Here is a 19,984-nt window from a genome sequence, read left to right as displayed (position 1 = left end):
CATGAAGGATTAATTATGTGTTTTTTGATAAATTGTATATATGAGGTCTTTAAGACAGACTCAGTTTAGTTTATGGCTGTATTTTAATCACTGTACAGTTAATTCTGGAATTTTTTACTTTCAGAATATTTTGGCTTTGGGGAACTATTATAAACTTTGAGAAATATTTCACTGAAGCATCCTCTTGCATTTTGCAGTTATAAATCCTATTAAGAATATGAGAATAAAAAAATACTGCTTCAGGCAATAAAGTTAGACACTGCATATATGTTAAGTATTATATTAATACATATGTATTTATGTATTGCACCAAGTAAACTATTGTAGAGGGAACGCCTTGATAATTGGTCAGCTCATTATTTTTTCTAAAATCTTCTAAGCAGAGGATGAAAATGGTGGAGGGCAGAGTCATGGGATCTTTATTCTTCCTTTCGATTCATAGACGCTGTGAGCAGAGTGAACACCATGATGCTACAGCTTAAATAATTGCAGGTACCCTGCAGTTCTGTTATTTAGGTGATTTCTTTTCAGATTGTGTAATTGGTTCTCCCAAGTTTGTTTATTGTGATCAGCTTAGCAAAGAGAACAAAAATTATAAATGATGTTTCCATTGCATACTTTAAGAAGAGGCAAGTCATTACACTGGGGCATAAGCTGGTGCCTGGATGGGATAAGAGAAAGAGATTCAAAGGGTATCCAATAAAAGATTTTAGGCAAATTATAAAATCATGGTACCATTTTAGAATGTAAGACTTAGTTCGACTGGAAAGTTATCTCAGTGGTGAAGAACACTTGTGCTTCTTGGGGATGTGGGTTCAATTCCTGATATCCACATGGAAAGGTGCAATCACCCATAACTTCTGTATAACCAATGCATGGTATCCGATGCTATTGTCTAATCTCCACAGTTACTAGGCACACCGATCCACAGATAAACATTCAGGCAAAACTCTCATACAATGAAAATAATTAAAACAATTAAAAATGTAGGATGCTTTAAAAAAGTGATCATTTTTATTAATTATAATATTGTTACATTTATCAAAATTATAATATTGGAATTCAAACACTGAAGACAGGAACTTTAACAAAGTCATCAACAAGGCATTTTAAAATTGCACATATAAAAGTAAAATAAAACCTGAAGGGACAGATTAGAACAATTCAAATGTAGTTTTACTAAAAAATGTCTGGAGCATATGTGATTTTCATAAAATATACTCCCATAACACTGCCTCCGTTTTATTATCTGAAGTAATTGGCCTCTGTAGAAGCGTAGTTAATCTTTCCTCTCCTAATAAGTAAGTTAATGGTTTCTGAATTCTTTCAAATTAAGCAATGCCAAACAAAATCAAAATATCACTTTATTCAAACTAAACAGAGAGGGAATCATTCTTGAAATTGATAAAAAAAAAATGAAGGTCTCTGCTCCATACTTCAGGCAATGCCTAATGTGATTTTTGCTCTCATCTTCAGTGTGAACTAGGAATTATTCTCCAATACTACAGCTTTATAAGAACATGAATGGTAAATCCATCAGTTTATATAAATTGTGCTTTACATTTGCTCTGAGAACAAATCAATAAAACAATACTGATGTTTTAGAATTGAGCATGGCATAAAGAAAAAAGGCCTGTAAAGACAGCAATGGATGAATTTAAGCTTTTTTCTATTGTATTTAGTAATGCAATACCTGAAAATTGAACTAAGAAGTAGTGAGTCCCTCAGAAATAGACATTGTTTATAAAATTGTGTGTGAGTGTGTGTGTGTGTGTCTGTAGACAAAGTAACTGGAATGTTTGTTTATTTCATCCAACAACTCCCAGCTTCTGCTGCAGATATGCTACCAAAGGTGGTGGGAATAAGACCCTGTAAATAGACATTTATAGACTCACCAGGTGAATTTGTGTATAGGTATAGTTGAGAAATGTTATGGAATTTCTTCATATATGTTTGAATTCTTATGATTATGTATATGAATATGTATATAATATTAACATTAAAGAAGAATTTGTTGTATGTTTTCATGTGACAATATTTTACTATAAATATCAATTTTAGCCGGGCAGTGGTGGTGCATGCCTTTGATCCCAGCACATGGGAGGCAGAGGCAAGTGGATCTCTGTGAGTTTGAGACTAGCCAGGCCTGCAGAGTAAGTTCTAGGAGAGGCTTCAAAGTTACAGAGAAATTTGTTGGAAAAAAAAAAACAAAACACCAATTTTAAAACCACATGATTTATGCTTTCTTTCATTTGTTTTTCCTTAACTGAGATATGTTACTCCTTTTAGTAGTTATTAATTCTCATTATTGTATATGTACACTGAAGTCTGATTATAGAAAATTTGTGATATCTAACAATTATAAGTTTTAGGCAATATGTTGGTATTAATTTTATCTTTCTTTGCAATTTTTCTTTGTTTTTGTTGAGAGTATTTGTTAAGAACAAAAGTCAGAGAGGCATATATGCTGTTCCTCTTTGAACATTTTTATTCAAATTCAGCTTGATTTTGTAACTAACTATTCAATCAAAAGTAAAAACAAGCCAACAAATCACAAACAAAAGACAACAAAAAGCTACCACCACATCAAACAACTTGCATGAATGCAGAATAAGGATTGGTGAGACAGAGAAAGGTTCATGGTGAAGATGGGGGGGGGGCGGGGAGACAAGAGTGACAAACACATGTAAATAACAATCACTTCATTTGTTTTAAAAGGAACTCCATTGTTATTGGATTATTTGTTATTTTGATGACCAATTTCTTGAGTTTTTGTATATTTTGGAGATCAGACTTCTGTCTGATGTGGGATTAGTGAAGATCTTTTCCCATTCTCTAGGCTGTTGTTTTGTCTTGTTGACCATGTCCTTTGCTTTACAGAAGCTTTTCAGTTTCAGGAGGTCCCATTTGTTAATTTTTTCTCTCAGTGTCTGTGCTGCTGGGGTTATATTTATAAAGTGGTCTCCTGTGCCAATGCATTCAAGTGTATTTCCCACTTTCTCTTCTATAAGGTTCAGTGTGGCGTGCTTTATGTTTTGGTCATTGATCCATTTGGACTTTTGTGCATGGTAATAGATATGGGTCTGTTTTTATTCTTCTACATGTTGATATCCAGTTTTGCCACCACCAGTTGTTAAATATGCTTTTTTTTTTCATTTGATAATTTTTGCTTCTTTGACAAAAATCAGGTGTTCAAAGGTGTGTGGATTAATATCCAGGTCTTCTATTCGATTCCATTGGTTCTCCTGTCTGTTCTTATCCCAATACCAGGCTGTTTTCAGTACTGTAGCTCTGTAGTAGAGTTTGAAGTCACAGATTGTGATGCCTCCAGAAGTTCTTTTATTGTACAGAATTGTTTGGGCTCTTCTGTTTTTTTTTTTTCCATATGCAGTTGGGTACGGTTCTTTCAAGGTCTGTGAGGAATTTTGCTGGGCATTGCATTGAATCTGTAGATTGTTTCTAGTAAAATTGCCATTTTTACTCTGTTAATTCTGTCTACCTAAGAGCATGGGAGATCTTTCCACTTTCTGGTATCTTCTTTGATTTCTTTCTTCAAAGATTTAAATTTCTTGTCATACAGGTCTTCCACTTCTTTGGTTAGAGTTAGTTCAAGATATTTTATGCTATTTGTGGCTACTGTGGAGGGTGTTGTTTCTCTGATTTCTTCTGTAGCTCATTTATCATCTGTGAATAGGAAGGCTACTAATTTTTTTGAGTTAATCTTATATCCTGCTACATAACTGAAAGTATTTATAAGCTATAGAAGTTCGTTGGTAGATTTTTTGGGATTGCTTATATAAACTATCACATCATCAGCAAACAGGGATAGTTTGATTTCTTCTTTTCCAATTTGTATCCCCTTGATCTCCTTTTCATGTAACTCAAGAAATCAGTCATCAATAAAAAAAATTGAGTACAGATCTAAACAGAAAACTCTCAACAGAGCAATCTAAAATGGCTGAAAGACACTTAAGGGAATGTTCAACATCCTTAGTCATCAGAGAAATGCAAATCAAAATGGCTCTGAGATTCCACCTTACATCTGTAAGAATGGCCAAGATCAAAAACACTGATGAAAATTTATGCTGGAGAGGTTGTGGGGAAAAGGGAATACTTCTGCATTGCTGATGAAAATGCAAGCTGCTGCAGCCCTTTGGATGTCAGTGTGTCAATTTCTCAGAAAATTAGGAAACAACCCAGTAATACCACTTTGGAGTATATATCCAAAGGATGCTAAATCGTGCCACAAGGACATGTGCTCAGCTATGTTCATAGCAGCATTGCTTGTCATAGCCAGAACTTGAAAACAACCTAAATGCCTCTCGACTGAAGAATGGATAAGAAAAATATGGTACATTTACACAATGGAGTACTACATAGCAGAAAAAATAACACTGAATTTTGCAGAAAAATGAATGGAGCTAGAAAACCTTATTTTGAGAGAGGTAACCCAGACACAGAAAGACAATTATCACATATACTCACTCATAAGTGGTTTTTAAACATAAAACAAAGAAAGCCATTCTACAAACCATAATCCCAGAGAATTTAGACAACAAGGACACTAAGAGAGACTTACATAGATCTAATATACATGGGAAATAGAAAAAGACAAGATCTCCTGAGTAAACTGGGAGTATGGGGACTTTGGGGGAGGGCTGAAGGAGAGGGGAGAGGCAGGGATGGGAGCAGAGAAAATTTTAAAGCTCAATAAAAATCAATTAAAAAGGAACTCCATACAATACTGAGGACATTACGTTTCTGAAATATGTTCTCTGATGAAAATGCTTGTTTGTAGAGCATAATTGTGGAAAAAGTTCTTCTCCATTTATAGTGATTTAATATCCAAAACACCAATAAGGAAATATCAAAAATCACAAGAATAAAATTCTTGGCTTTTTAAATTTTTTATTTGCAATGAATCAAAAATCCAGGAAAACAATTTGAAAGGAACCCATAATAGACTATCATGTTTTTTATTTATTTTTATTGAGTTCTACATTTTTCTCTGCTCCCCTCCTTGCCTCTTTCATCCCATTCAACCCTCTCCCATGGTCCTCATTCTCCCAGTTTACTCAGGAGATCTTGTCTTTTTCTCTTCTCATGTTATGAGAATCTCTCCCCAGTGATTTTGTATGATATCATATACTTTTTGAAATTTAGATAGCAAAACGTTGTAATAAATCATCTGGAATGAATCTGAGGCATTTTGCCGTTGATTTAAAACACCTTCTATTTTCACTAAGAGCTATACCATATTGAATGAAAATTTCAGGTGCTGCATCTACTAATGCCTCATACATCTCACACTTTTCCACGTGTATAATTAACCTCTATTTATATACATAGATTAAATGCTTCATTTTCTTTGATTTTTATCTCTTTTTTACTTTTCCTAGACTTCTTCTCAGTCTGGTTTAGTCTTACAGCACAGTGCTGCTTCCACATACTTATGTGAGCCACAATTTAGAGAAAAATGCTTAATATCTTTTAGCATTTTATAGAAATGTTTTTTATGTGTAAAGGAGAAAAATTAAACTATCTTAGAATAGAATAATATTAAATTGGTATTCAACAGCCACCATTGACTAGACTAATGCTATGGTTTATATAATGTTCATCAACGTATTAAAGAGTAATACTAGCAATTACAGTGTTTCTTACATAATGCATGTTATATCCTTACATAATGTTCCTTACTTAATGAAACCATTGTATTTCAAATGAATTGCTTTGTTTTATAAATATCCACAAACAGAATAAAATAAATCATTTTTTAAAACAATTTCTTAACGTTTTATAATGTGGTAGAATTTATACTTACTCTCTATTATTATAAGCACAATAGTTATTTGAGTTGCTATGAAAAGAAATTATAGTTGATAGCCTTACTACTGCATGCCAAATTAATAGAACAATAATATCAGGTAATAATCTAAGTTGTTTTTAAATTCATTTCATAAAACAAAATTAAACACTTTTCAAAATTAATATTAACTAAACCTTAATCCTAAAACTTAGAAACAACAAATTCTGAAATTAGAGCCAAGTACAAGCTTATATAGTTAGCTCAAGTGCTATCCTAGGAACATGATGCTAGCCACATTTATTGTGTGTGGATTACACATGAATTATCTCTTTGTAAGATCAATTATTCCTCAGTCATAAAGAAAAATGCTGCAACAGTGGCAGGCTCTATGATAGATTTGAAAAAGCCAACTATGATTCAATTCATCAAAAATATACATTTTAGACAACAAACTGTTAGTTCAAGTTAAAAAACAGCTGATACACATGGCATTGTAACTTGTTGGCCGGCATTATTCCAGTTGATACACTCACAATGTCTTTAGGAAGCTGACAGCTTGTTAGGAAAAAAATTATTTTCTTTGCCAAAGACACATAGTGCATGCATGCAAACAAAAGAATATTAAGATGCCTGATTTATAGTAATTAGTGGTCTAAATTGAAAGGCTAGTATAAAATTAATGTGTCAAGTTCATTTGCAATAATTGTTTTTTATAAGAATGTTACAAGGTATATAATACATATTAAATTTTTTCTTCAAAAATAATCTGAAACATAGATATAGCAAGTTATATAATAAGGTCACAGATGATAGCAGCAGGACTAGTCAGATATAATGTTGCTGTAGATAAAATGCATTTGACATAGAACATATATGTTACAATTTTATTTAAACATGATTTATAATTATGCAATACCTGATAAATAAAGATAATATTATTATAAGAATGTGAATGTTAAAATTACATAGGAAAATTTTCTTATGTTGAAATTTTACTTTATAACTGAAAATTAGCTGCATAGACTTATAGTAACATGAATAATAATAGAAAAATCACAAAAGGATTTAATTAAAATACACCACAGGAGTAAATTAAACATTTTCCTATAGTTCTCTAAATTCACAGATTCAACAACCTAAACAAATTCTATAAACCATCAAAACTTACTTTAGAAGCCTGAGTAGGTTTTTCAATAATTTTCATTTGATTTTTCTACTTGACATGGCATGATGAGTTTATCAATATGTAGACAGTCACAAACATTGCATCAATCCTAACATGTAATGTAGAAAATGAAATATTTAAAACAATTATGCCATCCAAAGTGTTCATCAAAACTGAACAGTACATCAAAACTGACCAAAAGCCTTCCTTCCAAAAGCAGTGTGGTATCATGTAGTATGAGCTGCGGGCCTCTTCCCACAGCCCGGCTCCTGGCCGCCTGTCTAGTTTATACCCTGACATAACAACACACAAACTGTATTCATTTAAACACTGCCTGGCCCATTTCTATTAATGTGTGTGGCACCGAGGTGCACTTACCAGGAAGATTCTAGCCTACATCCATTCTGGGTTGGAGCTTCATCACGTCTGCCCCAGTGATGAGCTGCATGGCTTCTGTCTGAGGCGTCTTACCTCACTTCCTCTTCCTCCCAGCATTCTGTTTTGTTTACTCCACCCACCTATGTTCTAACCTATCAGGGCCAAGCAGTTTCTTTATTAATTAACCAATGATCTTCCTCCATCAGTATCACTAACCAACTTGTATCAGGTGTTCTAAATGATTGTCTTCTGTCAAGGAAGGAACTTTCAACAAGGGATTCCCATATGGTACCTGGTGTTTTCCACCTGGGTATCCAAGGATATATCTCTTTTAACAGATGCCCTCAGAAGTGTCTATTGATTTAGAGTTAGCATTTCATAAAGCCTCTGTGGGTCTTACAGACCACATATCTGGTGTACAAATGATATTTATTCAGTAGCAAAGATTATCATTGCTTGGTGTTCCTTCAAGAAGGATCTATTAGTGCACATGGAAAACACTGAACAGGCAGAACAGTTAGAAATGGGGAGATGTTACAAGTGGAGCCTGTAAATAATTTATGTTGACAGAGAAGAACATGTGGCCTTCCAGGCTATAAGATGATAGGTTTTGAAATCCTGTTAGGACACTCGACCCTTTTACTTGTGTTTAGAGTGACAGCATAAGAACCATCTACTGAACTGTTTGACTTTTTCAAGCAAAAGAGTAGTGGCGATCTACTAGCCACCAAAAGTATTCACAGTAGAAAAGAGAAAGATATAATTGTGTTGTGATTTAAGGCCTGACTCCAGCCGAGTTTCATTGTAAAGTTAGGCAAATCATGAAAGGGGGTGAGTGAGATAGGTGTGGGTAAGACACTTGAAACCCTATTATATGGCCTTATAAGGCTATCTTCACCAGGAGTGAGAAACACAGAAGATACTTGGAAAGACAGAAAACCATTAATACCCCTTCTTCCTTCAATTTCCTCAGACTTAAGGAACACCTGTCATTCTTCTATCACTACAAAACAACTAGATCTCCTTAACGGAAGGAGCTGAAATTCCTCATTCCTTCAAATCATCTAGGAAACAACAAATCCACATATGCTGTTCATCAATGTTCAATCTAGGAAAGACAGGGGCCTTATGTCAAAGTGAGTCCAATCGTGTTCCCATCTTAGGTCTACGTGGACAACACTCTGGGGAGTGCACGTAGGTGAGATGAAGAACTGAGTTTTTAACACTGTAGCTGCTAAAGGTATAAGTGCTAATCATAGTTTACAACAACCCCATCAGCCTGGCATTGCTTTTTGGAAAGTGACAAAAGACTCTGAATGTGTAAATATGTGATATATTCACCAAGAATTACATATGATCCACCAGGTTACTGTCTGGTTGTTAAAACACTTAACCATATAACGAGCTTGAGGACAACATGTCTGAATTGTTTTGCTTTTCCAAGCTGTAGTAAATTTTGCACACACACACTTACACACTCACACACCCCTAATATATGTGTGTATATACACACACACATACTGACACACATAGACAGACAGACAGAAAGACAGACAGACAGACGGATAGCCTTATATAGACTTTTATTACCTAGGAACATCGCAGAATATACACTACTATTGCAGAACAGGATTGAAAGTCCATCCAGATTGCCTTACTGAATTGTGTGAACCATGCGGTGAGAGTTGTGGGATCATAAATCCTTTAGAACCCAATTTCTAAGAGATCATGCCAATGTATTATATACCACACTCCTGTAGATAAAATAGAAGGCTCATGAAGTATCTTTTTGATAATTCTATTACTGAGAATATTTGTTGATAAAAGGTATAGTATCATTGAATCTCAAAAGCTCCCACATCCCAAAGAGGGAATATTAATCTCAAATAACATAATAAATGGATCAAAATAAGCTACTCAAATAGAGAAGCAACATTATATGAAAAAGGTGTCAACAAACATTTGGTGCTCAAAATTTATTTTGCTCTTTGGAGCCTCAAAAATGGAAACTATTAGAAAGCTAGTTGGGTATATGTCAAGTCAAAGTCTTTGGTTAATGCCTATGAAAGAATAAATAAGATGTCTAAATGAGGACACATTATCATACTCTCTTCAGTGCCCAAATGACCTAAGCTTAATTTAAAGTGATATCATCAGAAGGCTTCCCTCCAAGTTCAGAGACTCAGTTTTCCACAAGCCCACCTGCACTTTTTGTAGCTAATTAGTCTTGACCAGTTCTAAAAACCCAATATCCAAGGATTCTGGTGTTGTGTGGTAGCAAATGAGTGCCATCCCAGTTTGAAGCAAATTTGTACTCTTTATCCTTTGGTACTGGATTTGAGAACACATACTCACTTGGTGTGGGTCACTTGCTTTAATAAGGAGGGAATATAATAAACAATTGCAATGTACAAATAAATTTCCTTAAATCAAGCTTTTGGTGAGAACAGGAAAAGTTTCCTAAAATAATGTGTTATTCTTTCATGAGGGTGTCACATATAGAGAATGATAATTCAATTTCCACTATGATGAAAATGGTTATACTGTTTTTGTTTCTATATTCCACTTCTGACTGGTGATATCATGGCTGTGATATTTCTGTGTGAATTGTGTGTCCCAGTTGGATAAATGGATTTAAAGTTGTAGCTGTTCTTAGTTTCTTCCCTTTGTCTTTCACAGGAAATAGCAGAGTGAAGATTATAGGAACAAGTAGAGGTGGTTTTCTGTGGAAAGTTATTCCCAGCTAAGAGAGAGAAAGCCTACATGTTTGTTCTCACTGTGTTTATAGTGTTGGTCCTGGGTTTACTAGAGAAATATATAAGTTCAAGAAAAATTGAGACCAAAAGTGATTTCTTTTTTTTTTTCATTCTTCCCAATTTCTTCTTTTACTATAATAAAATGCTATGGTTTCAGTAAGGAAAAGATAATTGTAGTTGTTCTTTATTGATAATTATGTCAATGAAAGATCCAATTGTTACTAGAATGATGAAAATCCTGTATGAATCAAATACCTTGTCTTTATAACCACTTTCATATATCATGTTCATTACTGCATTCATTCCTTCCCCAAACCCTTTACCTTTAACTTTTCCTGTTCTTTCCCTCATGTTATAATGTACACACTTGGACATTTGTTTGCATATGTATGTCTGCTGGCTAGATTCCACAGATGAGAGAGAAACAGTTTTTCTTTCTTAAACTATGTAAACTCAATATACATTCTATATCTATCAATTTTCCTGAATATTTTTAACTTCATTTCTTTAAAACAAATAGTATTCCTACATCTACTTCAAATATTCACCATCACTTCATCTGTTGGTTAGCAACTTCTTGGATGCTAATTCCTGTTACATTGAATAAAGTAGAAGGAAAACATTTTGGACCAGTTACATGAGTCATTCAGCTACAACTAGGACTGAAACTAGGACTGTTTGTGAAATTATGCCTATCTCATTTCAAGGACCACAGAACACTGCACAGAAACTGCCTAACATACTCTGTGATGAACAGTATGGGCTCATTCAAAAAAGGCCACTTTCTACTGTAGATTTTGCTGTTTTAACTGACTTTAATTTCTTGGTTTTTATGAATAATTAAAATAACGTGTTTGAAACAATATTTTGACTTGAAAAAGGTCACTTTAGTGAACACTCAATAACAATTTTCTGGGGGAAATAAGGACAGGAACTTGAGAGTTTATCTTTTGATAGACCAACGCCTACCAAGCATTGATAGTTTTGGGTTTTTTTATTACTTTATAAATAATAGGAATCCAAATTTCCACTCCCTCCAGTTCCCCCACTCCCCCTTCCCTCCTCCCCCTCCAGTCCTAAGAGCTGCATGGTACCCTGCCCTGTAGGAAGTCCAAGGCCCTCCCCCCTCCATCCAGGCTTAGGGAGGTGTGCATCCAAATAGACTAGGATCCCAAAAAGCCAGTACATGCAGTAGAGACAAATACCAGTGCCATTATTATTGGCTTCTCAGTCTTCCCCAATTGTCACCCACATTTAGAGGGTCCAGTTTGATCCCATACTCCATCAGTCCCAGTCCATCTTGCTTTGGTAAGCTCCCATTAGTTCAGGCACACTGTCTCAGTGGGTGGATCCTGACTTCCTTGGTCATATTCTCCCTCCTTTTGCTCTTCATCTGGACCTTGGGAGCTCAGTCCAGTACTCTCATGGGGGTCTCTGTCTCTATCTCTGTCTGTCGTCAGACGAAGGTTCTATGGTGATATTCAAGATAGTCATCAGTCTGACTATGGGAATTTTTAGTTTTGACTGTGTTGAGATTTAAAGCAAAAAAGTATTTGTTGTTGGAGCACACCCATGTTTGTGTGCTGAGATGAGAGGAAATGGATGTTCTTCTGTTCATCCTAGTTGTGATTAGCAGATTTTTGTGTCACTACGTAGTAGATGCCAAAAGCACTTCACTCACCCTTGGTTAGAAATGTCCCCATCTATTCCCAGGTCATAGAAGAGAAGGTATCCTCATTTAGAACTTATACCCTAAGCCATCTGCTAAGTCCCTTTTGTAGATCTCATTTTGAATAGGTGTGACTGGACCCTGGCAAAAGGGGTCTCTTGTATACTGCATATCTGATTATGTTTTCTACTTCCTTGACAAATGACTGTGAGATAACCATCCTGTGACTAGTATTAGAAACCTGCTCTGGCTGTGCTTTTTTTTTTTTTCCAATTTGTCATAGGTTAAACATTACCAGGGTTGTTACTCTAGTTGGTGGTGAAGCTGAGAGAGAGAGTGGCCTGAAAATGAGGTAGGCTAAACTCTCATGCAATACAAAACTTTATTCAGAAGATCAGACATCTTATATTCTGAGGGTTAAGAAGTGTCATTTGAATAAAGTAAACAATCGAGAAGACAAACCTCACATAGAAAAAACATGTTTTTCCATAGAGGTATATGAATAAGAACAACTGAAGTAAGTGCTGTCCTATCAGCTAAACCTGGGAGGAATACAAGAACAGAAAAACATTCTGTGTTTAGAAGAAATTGAGGCCACAAGACTCAAGTCTTGTTTTCTCACAAGCACTCAGAAATTTCCTCACACAGCATGATTCTTAAATCATGTTTAAAAACTCACGATGCAGATTTGTAATCAGAAATGCATCAAGCACATCTTTCTCTACAAGATTTGCATTATGTCTATTTATGGATTAGCAAGAATGCCCTTTCTGTGGTACTTTGGCTCACTTATACCTTGCTATATATTTCAGCCCTTTGCTAATTAAGAAATTAAGCATTGTTAATGAAAAATACAATCAGTGGATAGAGATATCATTTGAAAGAGAAATTTTCAATATTCTAATGTTCTTTATTTAAACTGTTTCCTAAAGGTTCCTTACTTTTCCCACAAAATTAACCTAATAATATTAACCTTTAGTGCTTTCTTGGTTAAGTGAAGTTATAAGGTCCGTTATCCACAGAGTATATTACGTATAGATCTGATTTTGTTGTTCTTTCCAGTAATGTGTAGAGAAAAAGTCATTTTGTTGGATCATTTTAAGGAGAAAATGTTTCATTTATGAGGAAGTATTTTGCAAAGATAATTTCAGCTAATTATATAAAATTTAAAGAGAACTTATGATTGTATAATGGAGATTATCACTAAGAAACTTTGGTAATAGGTGTTATTTACAATAACATTTATATGAAACTTAATGAATTATTATTATGCATTATATTTATAGTGCCTACCAACATAAAAATGGATCAGTTTTTTTCTCCAGAAACTATTTAATTCACATTTATAATAAAAGTATTTATGAATTATACTTATTTTCACAGCCTCATGTATGCTTCCTGATTACTTCTGACCCTACACTCTTTTGTACTTTAACTATTTTTAACACCATCTCCTGTCTATGGATCATATTGTTGTTTTGTGGCTCACTGAGCTTAAACTTGGGGTCCTAGTTGTGACCATGTTTTTAAATATCTCTGTTAGTGCCTGTTCTACTCTCCAGTGGGGCATAACTAAAAATATGACCCTTACCCCCCAAAATGATATTAGTGGCAAATGTATCAACAGTGAAGTGTAAAGTTCAGTGAAGCCCTCTGCCATCTCTTCCTGGCTGCTGGCAGACAAACTCCTGCTCAGAAAAGTCATTTACTTTTAAGAACTGTGTCATCCCCAGATGATGGCACTTCACAGTTTCCTTCCTTTTATATGCTTCTTATATTCTACCATCTCCTTTTTCTCAATATTCCCTAAACCTTAGTTGGAATGAAATAAATAGTATTTTTTTAAAAAAAACAGTACTTTTATTTTACTGCCCATCCACCACATTACATGAAAACACAGAAAATTCACTCTTAAAATTAACCACTTTTAAACCAGACATGAATGTGAAATAAAACATTTTTGAATAAAGCAACAATAAATCAAAATTCTAAAATTAATTTTTAGTACAGACTTACACGTTTGTCAATTAGTCACTCAGTATTAATCTTAAACATTTTGTAAACCATGTAATGAATAAAAATTTCATATCAAATTGAAGGAATATTAAAGTAATAAGTAGACAGAAGTTACAGTAAAATATTAAAATAACTAATTTAACACTCATTAAAACATTTGTAATTAATTACATATCTCTACTTTAGATATTGAGCATGTTACAGTTTTAAAATTTATTGGGATTGTTCATAAAAAATAATTTTTACAGTTATTAAATCACTGGATCAGTTTTGGAAATTTTGTTCCAGTGAAGGAAATATTTCTGAATTGCAAACTTGTTCAAAAGTGGCCACAGTTTAGTAATTTGTTTCAGAGACAGTTAATGATTCTGTTGTCTATAAAGATTTTTTTCAACAAGAAAACATTCAAGTATTGGAGGATGTTAGTGATACCATTAGTCACTGGGTGAGTGTTTTGCTTCCTGATGTAAGCTGAATTAAATTACCGTCCTGTGCCTTTCACATTGGAGCCAGAACGTCTACCTCATTTAATTTTAAAATAATTTTCTCTGAGAAAATTATGGAGATAACTTTTAAAGAATTCATGTTACATCAGAATTATCAGAAACAGTCCTTTTTTGTAGGAAGGTAATCATCACCTCTTACAATATGGATTTAGGTTAAAATCTTTTCATCATATCAAATATTCAGTTATAAAATATGATCTTAAGGATTTTAACATAATCATGTTTAACATTTTATAATGTGTCACATTTGTAGAAAAATCAATTCAGGTCAAACCAAAACTACACTGAAATATAAAATCCCTTGTTTTGTAATATTTTAGTTGTTCCCTTTAATTCTGATAGATTCTGTTAACTACTCTGCAGAAACTCTGGCTCATAATATCTCAGGGATTAGGTAAGAGACTCGGGCATATTCTTGAACTTCTGGGGAAAATGGTATTATCCTAATTATTTTATAGAAGGGTTTGGAGAAGAAGATTTGAGAAAATAGCCTTATACTGTTTATGAATTGATCTCTGGATTTAATAGAAAGACTTGTGTTATAAAATTACAGAAGTACCTCATATTTATTAAAATCTGAGAGTTAGACAGACTCCACTTACACACTTTGCAAATGATGATTTTAAAGGATATATACACATATATGGTTTGTGCATGTATTCACAACACACACACACACACACACATATATATATACATAAAATGAAGGCAAGTATATCATATTCTAAGAATGAATACAAGACCTATGCTATATTGATCTTTGCATGTACATTTGATTTGTACAAAATTAAAAGTAATGATACAATTATTTCATGTTTGACAACTTATAAATGCATTTTTTTCTATGATTTCTTAATGTGGCACTTGAGTGTGCAAGTTGATGACTAAAGAGACAATCAAGCTTGTAACCCAATAATAGAGTCAAGTAAGAGAGATATGCCATACATACTCAAATGACTGAAACAAAACAGGAACATATCCGAAGGACAGCATAGGTGATGTACTTTCAGTTTCTATATTATTCTTCTGTCCATTTGTAATTTAAAGTTCTGTAAAACAGAATATGAATGATCTATGGTTTCTGGGCTATTGTATTATGGGCTGTGGCTTCTAACAAAATGACACCCTGAGTAGTTACAGCACTGCCTTGTCCATAGAAAAATTAGTTATAAAGAGTGTGTAGGATGACTCCTAGCAATATAGATATAAATGAAAACACTTTGAAATTACATATATAAATAATATGCCTAGGTATCTCTGACTTTCTATTGCCATAATTAAGCCTAAATGTATTTGAGTAATATTTTGTTTCCTTTTTTATTTACACAGTGCAAACTAGAATATCAGGCATGTGTCTTAGGAAAGCAGATTTCTACCAGATGTGAAGGGCGTTGCCCATGTCCATCCGATAAATCCACAAACACAGGAAGAAATGTTAAGAGAGGTAAGTGCTACAAATTCATTTACAACTTTTTATACAATCCACTAATCCAGAGTATTTCACAATAAATGGTAATTAATCAACCTGAGAAAAGTTTGCTTTTATAAGTATAACTACATATAAGGATAAACTCCTTTGTCAAATTATCATCACTTGAACCTCAGTTATCTAGATAAATCCTCCCCATATCATTCACAGTTATTATAAAAAAAAACAAAGTGAAATTACAGACGGTTTGTTTTGTATTTGGTAACCAAATCTGAAATCTCTAAAGTATTTTTTTTAATTATTAGATTTAAAATGTATGGACTTAGTCTGATAATTTTAGGCTTAGGCATTGAAACTTATTTGAGCACATATAAAATTACTTGAATGTTGATGTTATAAAGGAGATGCCTATCCAGTGTGCAGTGTACTTATGCATCTGAATTTCAATGGAACAGTTTTAGGAATAAAACATTTCAGTAACTTCATAAGTAGTAACTTGTGTTTTCTTAGATTATCTCCTGAAATTTTTAGTGTCTTGTGTGTGTGTGCACATGTTCATGTGTGTATGCATTTGCATGTGTGTAAAATTGCCATTATGCTTTTGGAAAGGTCTACAGAGTTCAGAAATTAACATTTGTATTTATAACTGTTTGACTCTTCTAATTTGAGAATTATCATTTCATGGTAGAGAAGTATTCATTACCAGTCTTTTTTTTTCCCATTACTAGTCTTTTCCTGAAAATTTTTATATAATGGCTACAAGGTTAGGAAAATGTGATTTCATGTCAAATTTCCTTAAATCAAATTATACTACTTTCAACATGGAATCCTGGGTTTATGTATTATAATAAAATGCCAAAACTAACCAGTTTATAAATAGCATTGGTTAATTTGGGCTCGTAACTCGGTGATTTTTGTACTTGACTTTGATATGATATCACAGTATAGAACTATGGGAAAGGCAGGAGGAGAGTCCACCTCACAGTAGCCAGGAAACAGGACAGTTTCCAAATCACTGTCAAGGGCTTATGTTCCAAGAATTAACATCCTTCATAGATTTCAAATACTTCTTGTGGATTTTCTCCCACCATCTAGTAGTGGCACAGACTTGGAAGCTGAAATATTCAGTCCACGAACCTTTAAGGAACATTTAAATATTTAGGCAATAGTATAGCTGTTGACCATTGTTCTGAACCCATGATGAATATGTTATCTTAGACCTATAGTCTGAAACCTAGTGATGCCAATTTTTAACTCATCAGTCAGTAAAATAATTCAGATGAATATTTTAAATAAAATCGTATGAAGACACTGGCGATTGTTAAACACCTAATCATTGTTCAAAAGAGAATCAATCGATTTTAAAGTGGTCAGTGAATACCCGGTGTTCTCCAGGTGGCTGAGATGCCTTCTAATCGTAGCCATATGCTTTACACATGGCTTCTTTTGTCTCACAGTGGAAGAGACTAATTTCCAAGCTTTGTCACTCATGTATAATTTTCCTGTCCAGTTTTTTTTTCAATATGTTCTAAAATTGGCACAATGAATATATCAATTATATCTACACCATCTTGAGCTTATTATAATTTTATTTCAACTGAGGTTTTTATATCTGTGCCTTTCTCACTCTGCTCCCCAGTGAATACATTTCCACAGTTGAAGTGAAGACTTCTAACTGTGGTAATCACTTCAGACATGATATAAATCCTACCATATTTTATATCATTTATTTTATGTATAATCCATTAAAAATTTTTGAAATGTTGTCTTTATAAGTGTCTTCACCTAAATTACCATGGTCTTACAATAATTTTTTTGTTTAATAATATTTCACAATTTCAAACTTGCTTTTGAATGAGGAAATGTGTTTTATATGGTATCACATTATCATGTCATTTCATAAACTGTGATAGAATGCCAATATGGGTTAAATTAGGAAAGTAACACATCTATAAAGTAGAACCCCCAGGGAATAAACAATAATTGTTTTGTATCATTTAAATTTTAGTTACAGTATTTTTAATGTGTCATGAAGCAAACTTTTCTTAATGTCATACTATCAATTGTGCATCCGAAGAGAGGTAAGAGGATTGTGAACTAATTCTGCTCTGACAGATTGTCAGGGCAAAGTTAGAACAGGATTTTGCCAGCTACTGTGGAAAAGCAGTACAGAAAATTTTGAATGTCATTTCTCTACGGTGCCAAAGGCCAAGAGACATGGGAAATGTAAAACTCAGCTCAGCATCATTTCTAATCTTCCACCTGCCATTTATAGGAGAAGCGTGTCTTAGGGCGTCTGTGCAGTGCAGGAAATTCTTTTTAATGTCATATCTGTTAGAGAAGCAGTGAAAAGGAAACTCCACTCTGAAATAGTTCTTCAATCCTTCTGATCCTCCCTCTGAGGTCAAATTGATATAACACCAGGTTTTCAGTTTATTAATTTCAGAGTGAACCTTTTAAATTTGCTTGAACTTTATCAGTACTAATAAAATAGGTTTTACTTACAAAGTAGAGGGAAGTATATTTTATCATTATTCTCTAAATATAGTTAGTCCTTAAGGGATGTACATAAATTGGTCAAACAATTACATGTTAACATCATAAATGAAGAATCATAAATAATTTACAGTTTTAGAATTCTGGATTTTGACTATAGACAAAGGTATAAACTAATACCAATAAGCCACTTGAATCAAATTTTCACATATTTCACACTTACAGCTTTTCCTCGTTTAAAAACATCCAGAGCATCACCTAAAGGAAATAATGTTCAGTCATAAAATGTATTATTTGAAAGTTGTATCCATATAATTATAAGAATGAGGCCATTTCAGCTGATCATAAAGACCATGACATGTTTGTATAGCCAGGAAAATATAAAACTTATTGTAAACATAAAGTCAAAATAGATCATTTTCTTAATTTTAGTATATTCATGTAAATGCAATTATATATGCTAAAGGAGACAGATCGTCAAAGACCAAGAACTTAAAGAAGGAGCTTAGAAAAAGATCATATTTCCTTGTAACTTGAAAATGTTACCCTAGACATATAGTTCATTTCAATAGTTCATAAGCAGAGCAAACCACACATCTATAAAATTGAAAGTGCTGTTTTGTTATTCCTTTGATTCTTTAGGGTCAGAACATTATTTATTTTGCCTTTTCTGTTCTAACTGGAGCATGAATTATGTCTCATGCTTACTGTATTTGTGGGTCTTGGAAACTTCAGTTTCCTTTTGTGTCTTTGCTTGACCCCTACCCCAGGCTTTATGGCATCAGAGTGTGTGCATCCGGAGCTGCTTCAGCTACCATTGTCTAACATCATTGCGGCAACTCTATCAAGGTGCCAGCTGAAAACATGATTTTAAAACAATGTCTTATTTGGTCATGACATCTTAGCCAGCTAATGGGCCTATAGCTTTACGTTGGTATCTTCCCTCCTGAAGATGCAGAGACATTTGGGTGGTTTCTTTGTTTTTGTTTTCTTACTTTCTGTTTATTTATTGAAGCTCTATCCTTTATCCATGGCAGCTTTCACTTTTTTGTTAGTTGGCTGGGTACTAAAAAAAAGCATTAGCAGTGAATTTCATGTTTCTCAGGAAACACGTACAAACATACAAAAAGAATGACTGTATTCCTTCTAGCTAAAACAGAAGTTATTCAAAATATATTTATGATGTATATTAGTCATTACCCCCAATTACCAGAACATAATGATAATTAGTGATCCTTTGAAAGAAAGATGATGCAGCCTTACAACATAAAATATAAGAATGGAAAGAAAGGGAGATGATGGCTCAACAGGTGAAAGCATGTACTTCTCTTTCAGAGAACCAGACCTCAGCACCCAGAACCCATGCTTTATAGTTCACAACAACATGTAGATCCAGATTCCTCTGCTCACCTCTGTGGAGACACATAGACTTAGGGTACGCAGTTACAGTGATTCCCACACTCATAAAGATAAATAAAATTAAAAACACATGTTTTATAGAAGGTATTAAAAGGGAAAAACTTGTTGATCTTTCTTCTTTACAAATATTACAATTATTTTAAACATTTAATGTTCTCATTTTTTTTTTACTTAGGTTGTACGACAGAACAAATGTGTAAACAAGTTATACTCAGGGTTTATTTGATGACTCTAAAATAGAAAAGGAAAAGTCAAGGATTTTAACATTATGGTTTGCTCTAATGCTTGCATAGTTACTACTTGCAGACTTGAGTATCTAATTTGGGATATGTTTAACATTG

The 19,984-nt window shown here is 33.6% G+C and overlaps 1 protein-coding gene across 5 annotated transcripts in view; it reads left to right on the top strand.

Annotated features, from left to right (window-relative positions):
* The window catches only part of Spock3 (SPARC (osteonectin), cwcv and kazal like domains proteoglycan 3), a 367,429-nt gene that overhangs the window by 256,410 nt on the left and 91,035 nt on the right, over positions 1 to 19,984 (top strand). For all 5 annotated transcript variants that reach the window (XM_041674838.1, XM_041674837.1, XM_041674836.1 and 2 more), the window contains one exon: positions 15,629 to 15,743. In XM_041674838.1, the coding sequence (XP_041530772.1) occupies positions 15,629 to 15,743 (115 nt within the window). The remainder of the gene's footprint in view (positions 1 to 15,628; positions 15,744 to 19,984) is intronic.

Source organism: Microtus oregoni, unplaced genomic scaffold (genome assembly GCF_018167655.1).
Source record: "Microtus oregoni isolate MIOR12 unplaced genomic scaffold, Mior012 000025F_ref0000491, whole genome shotgun sequence".
Lineage (NCBI taxonomy): Eukaryota > Metazoa > Chordata > Mammalia > Rodentia > Cricetidae > Microtus > Microtus oregoni.
This window is presented reverse-complemented; position numbering and strand designations above follow the sequence as displayed.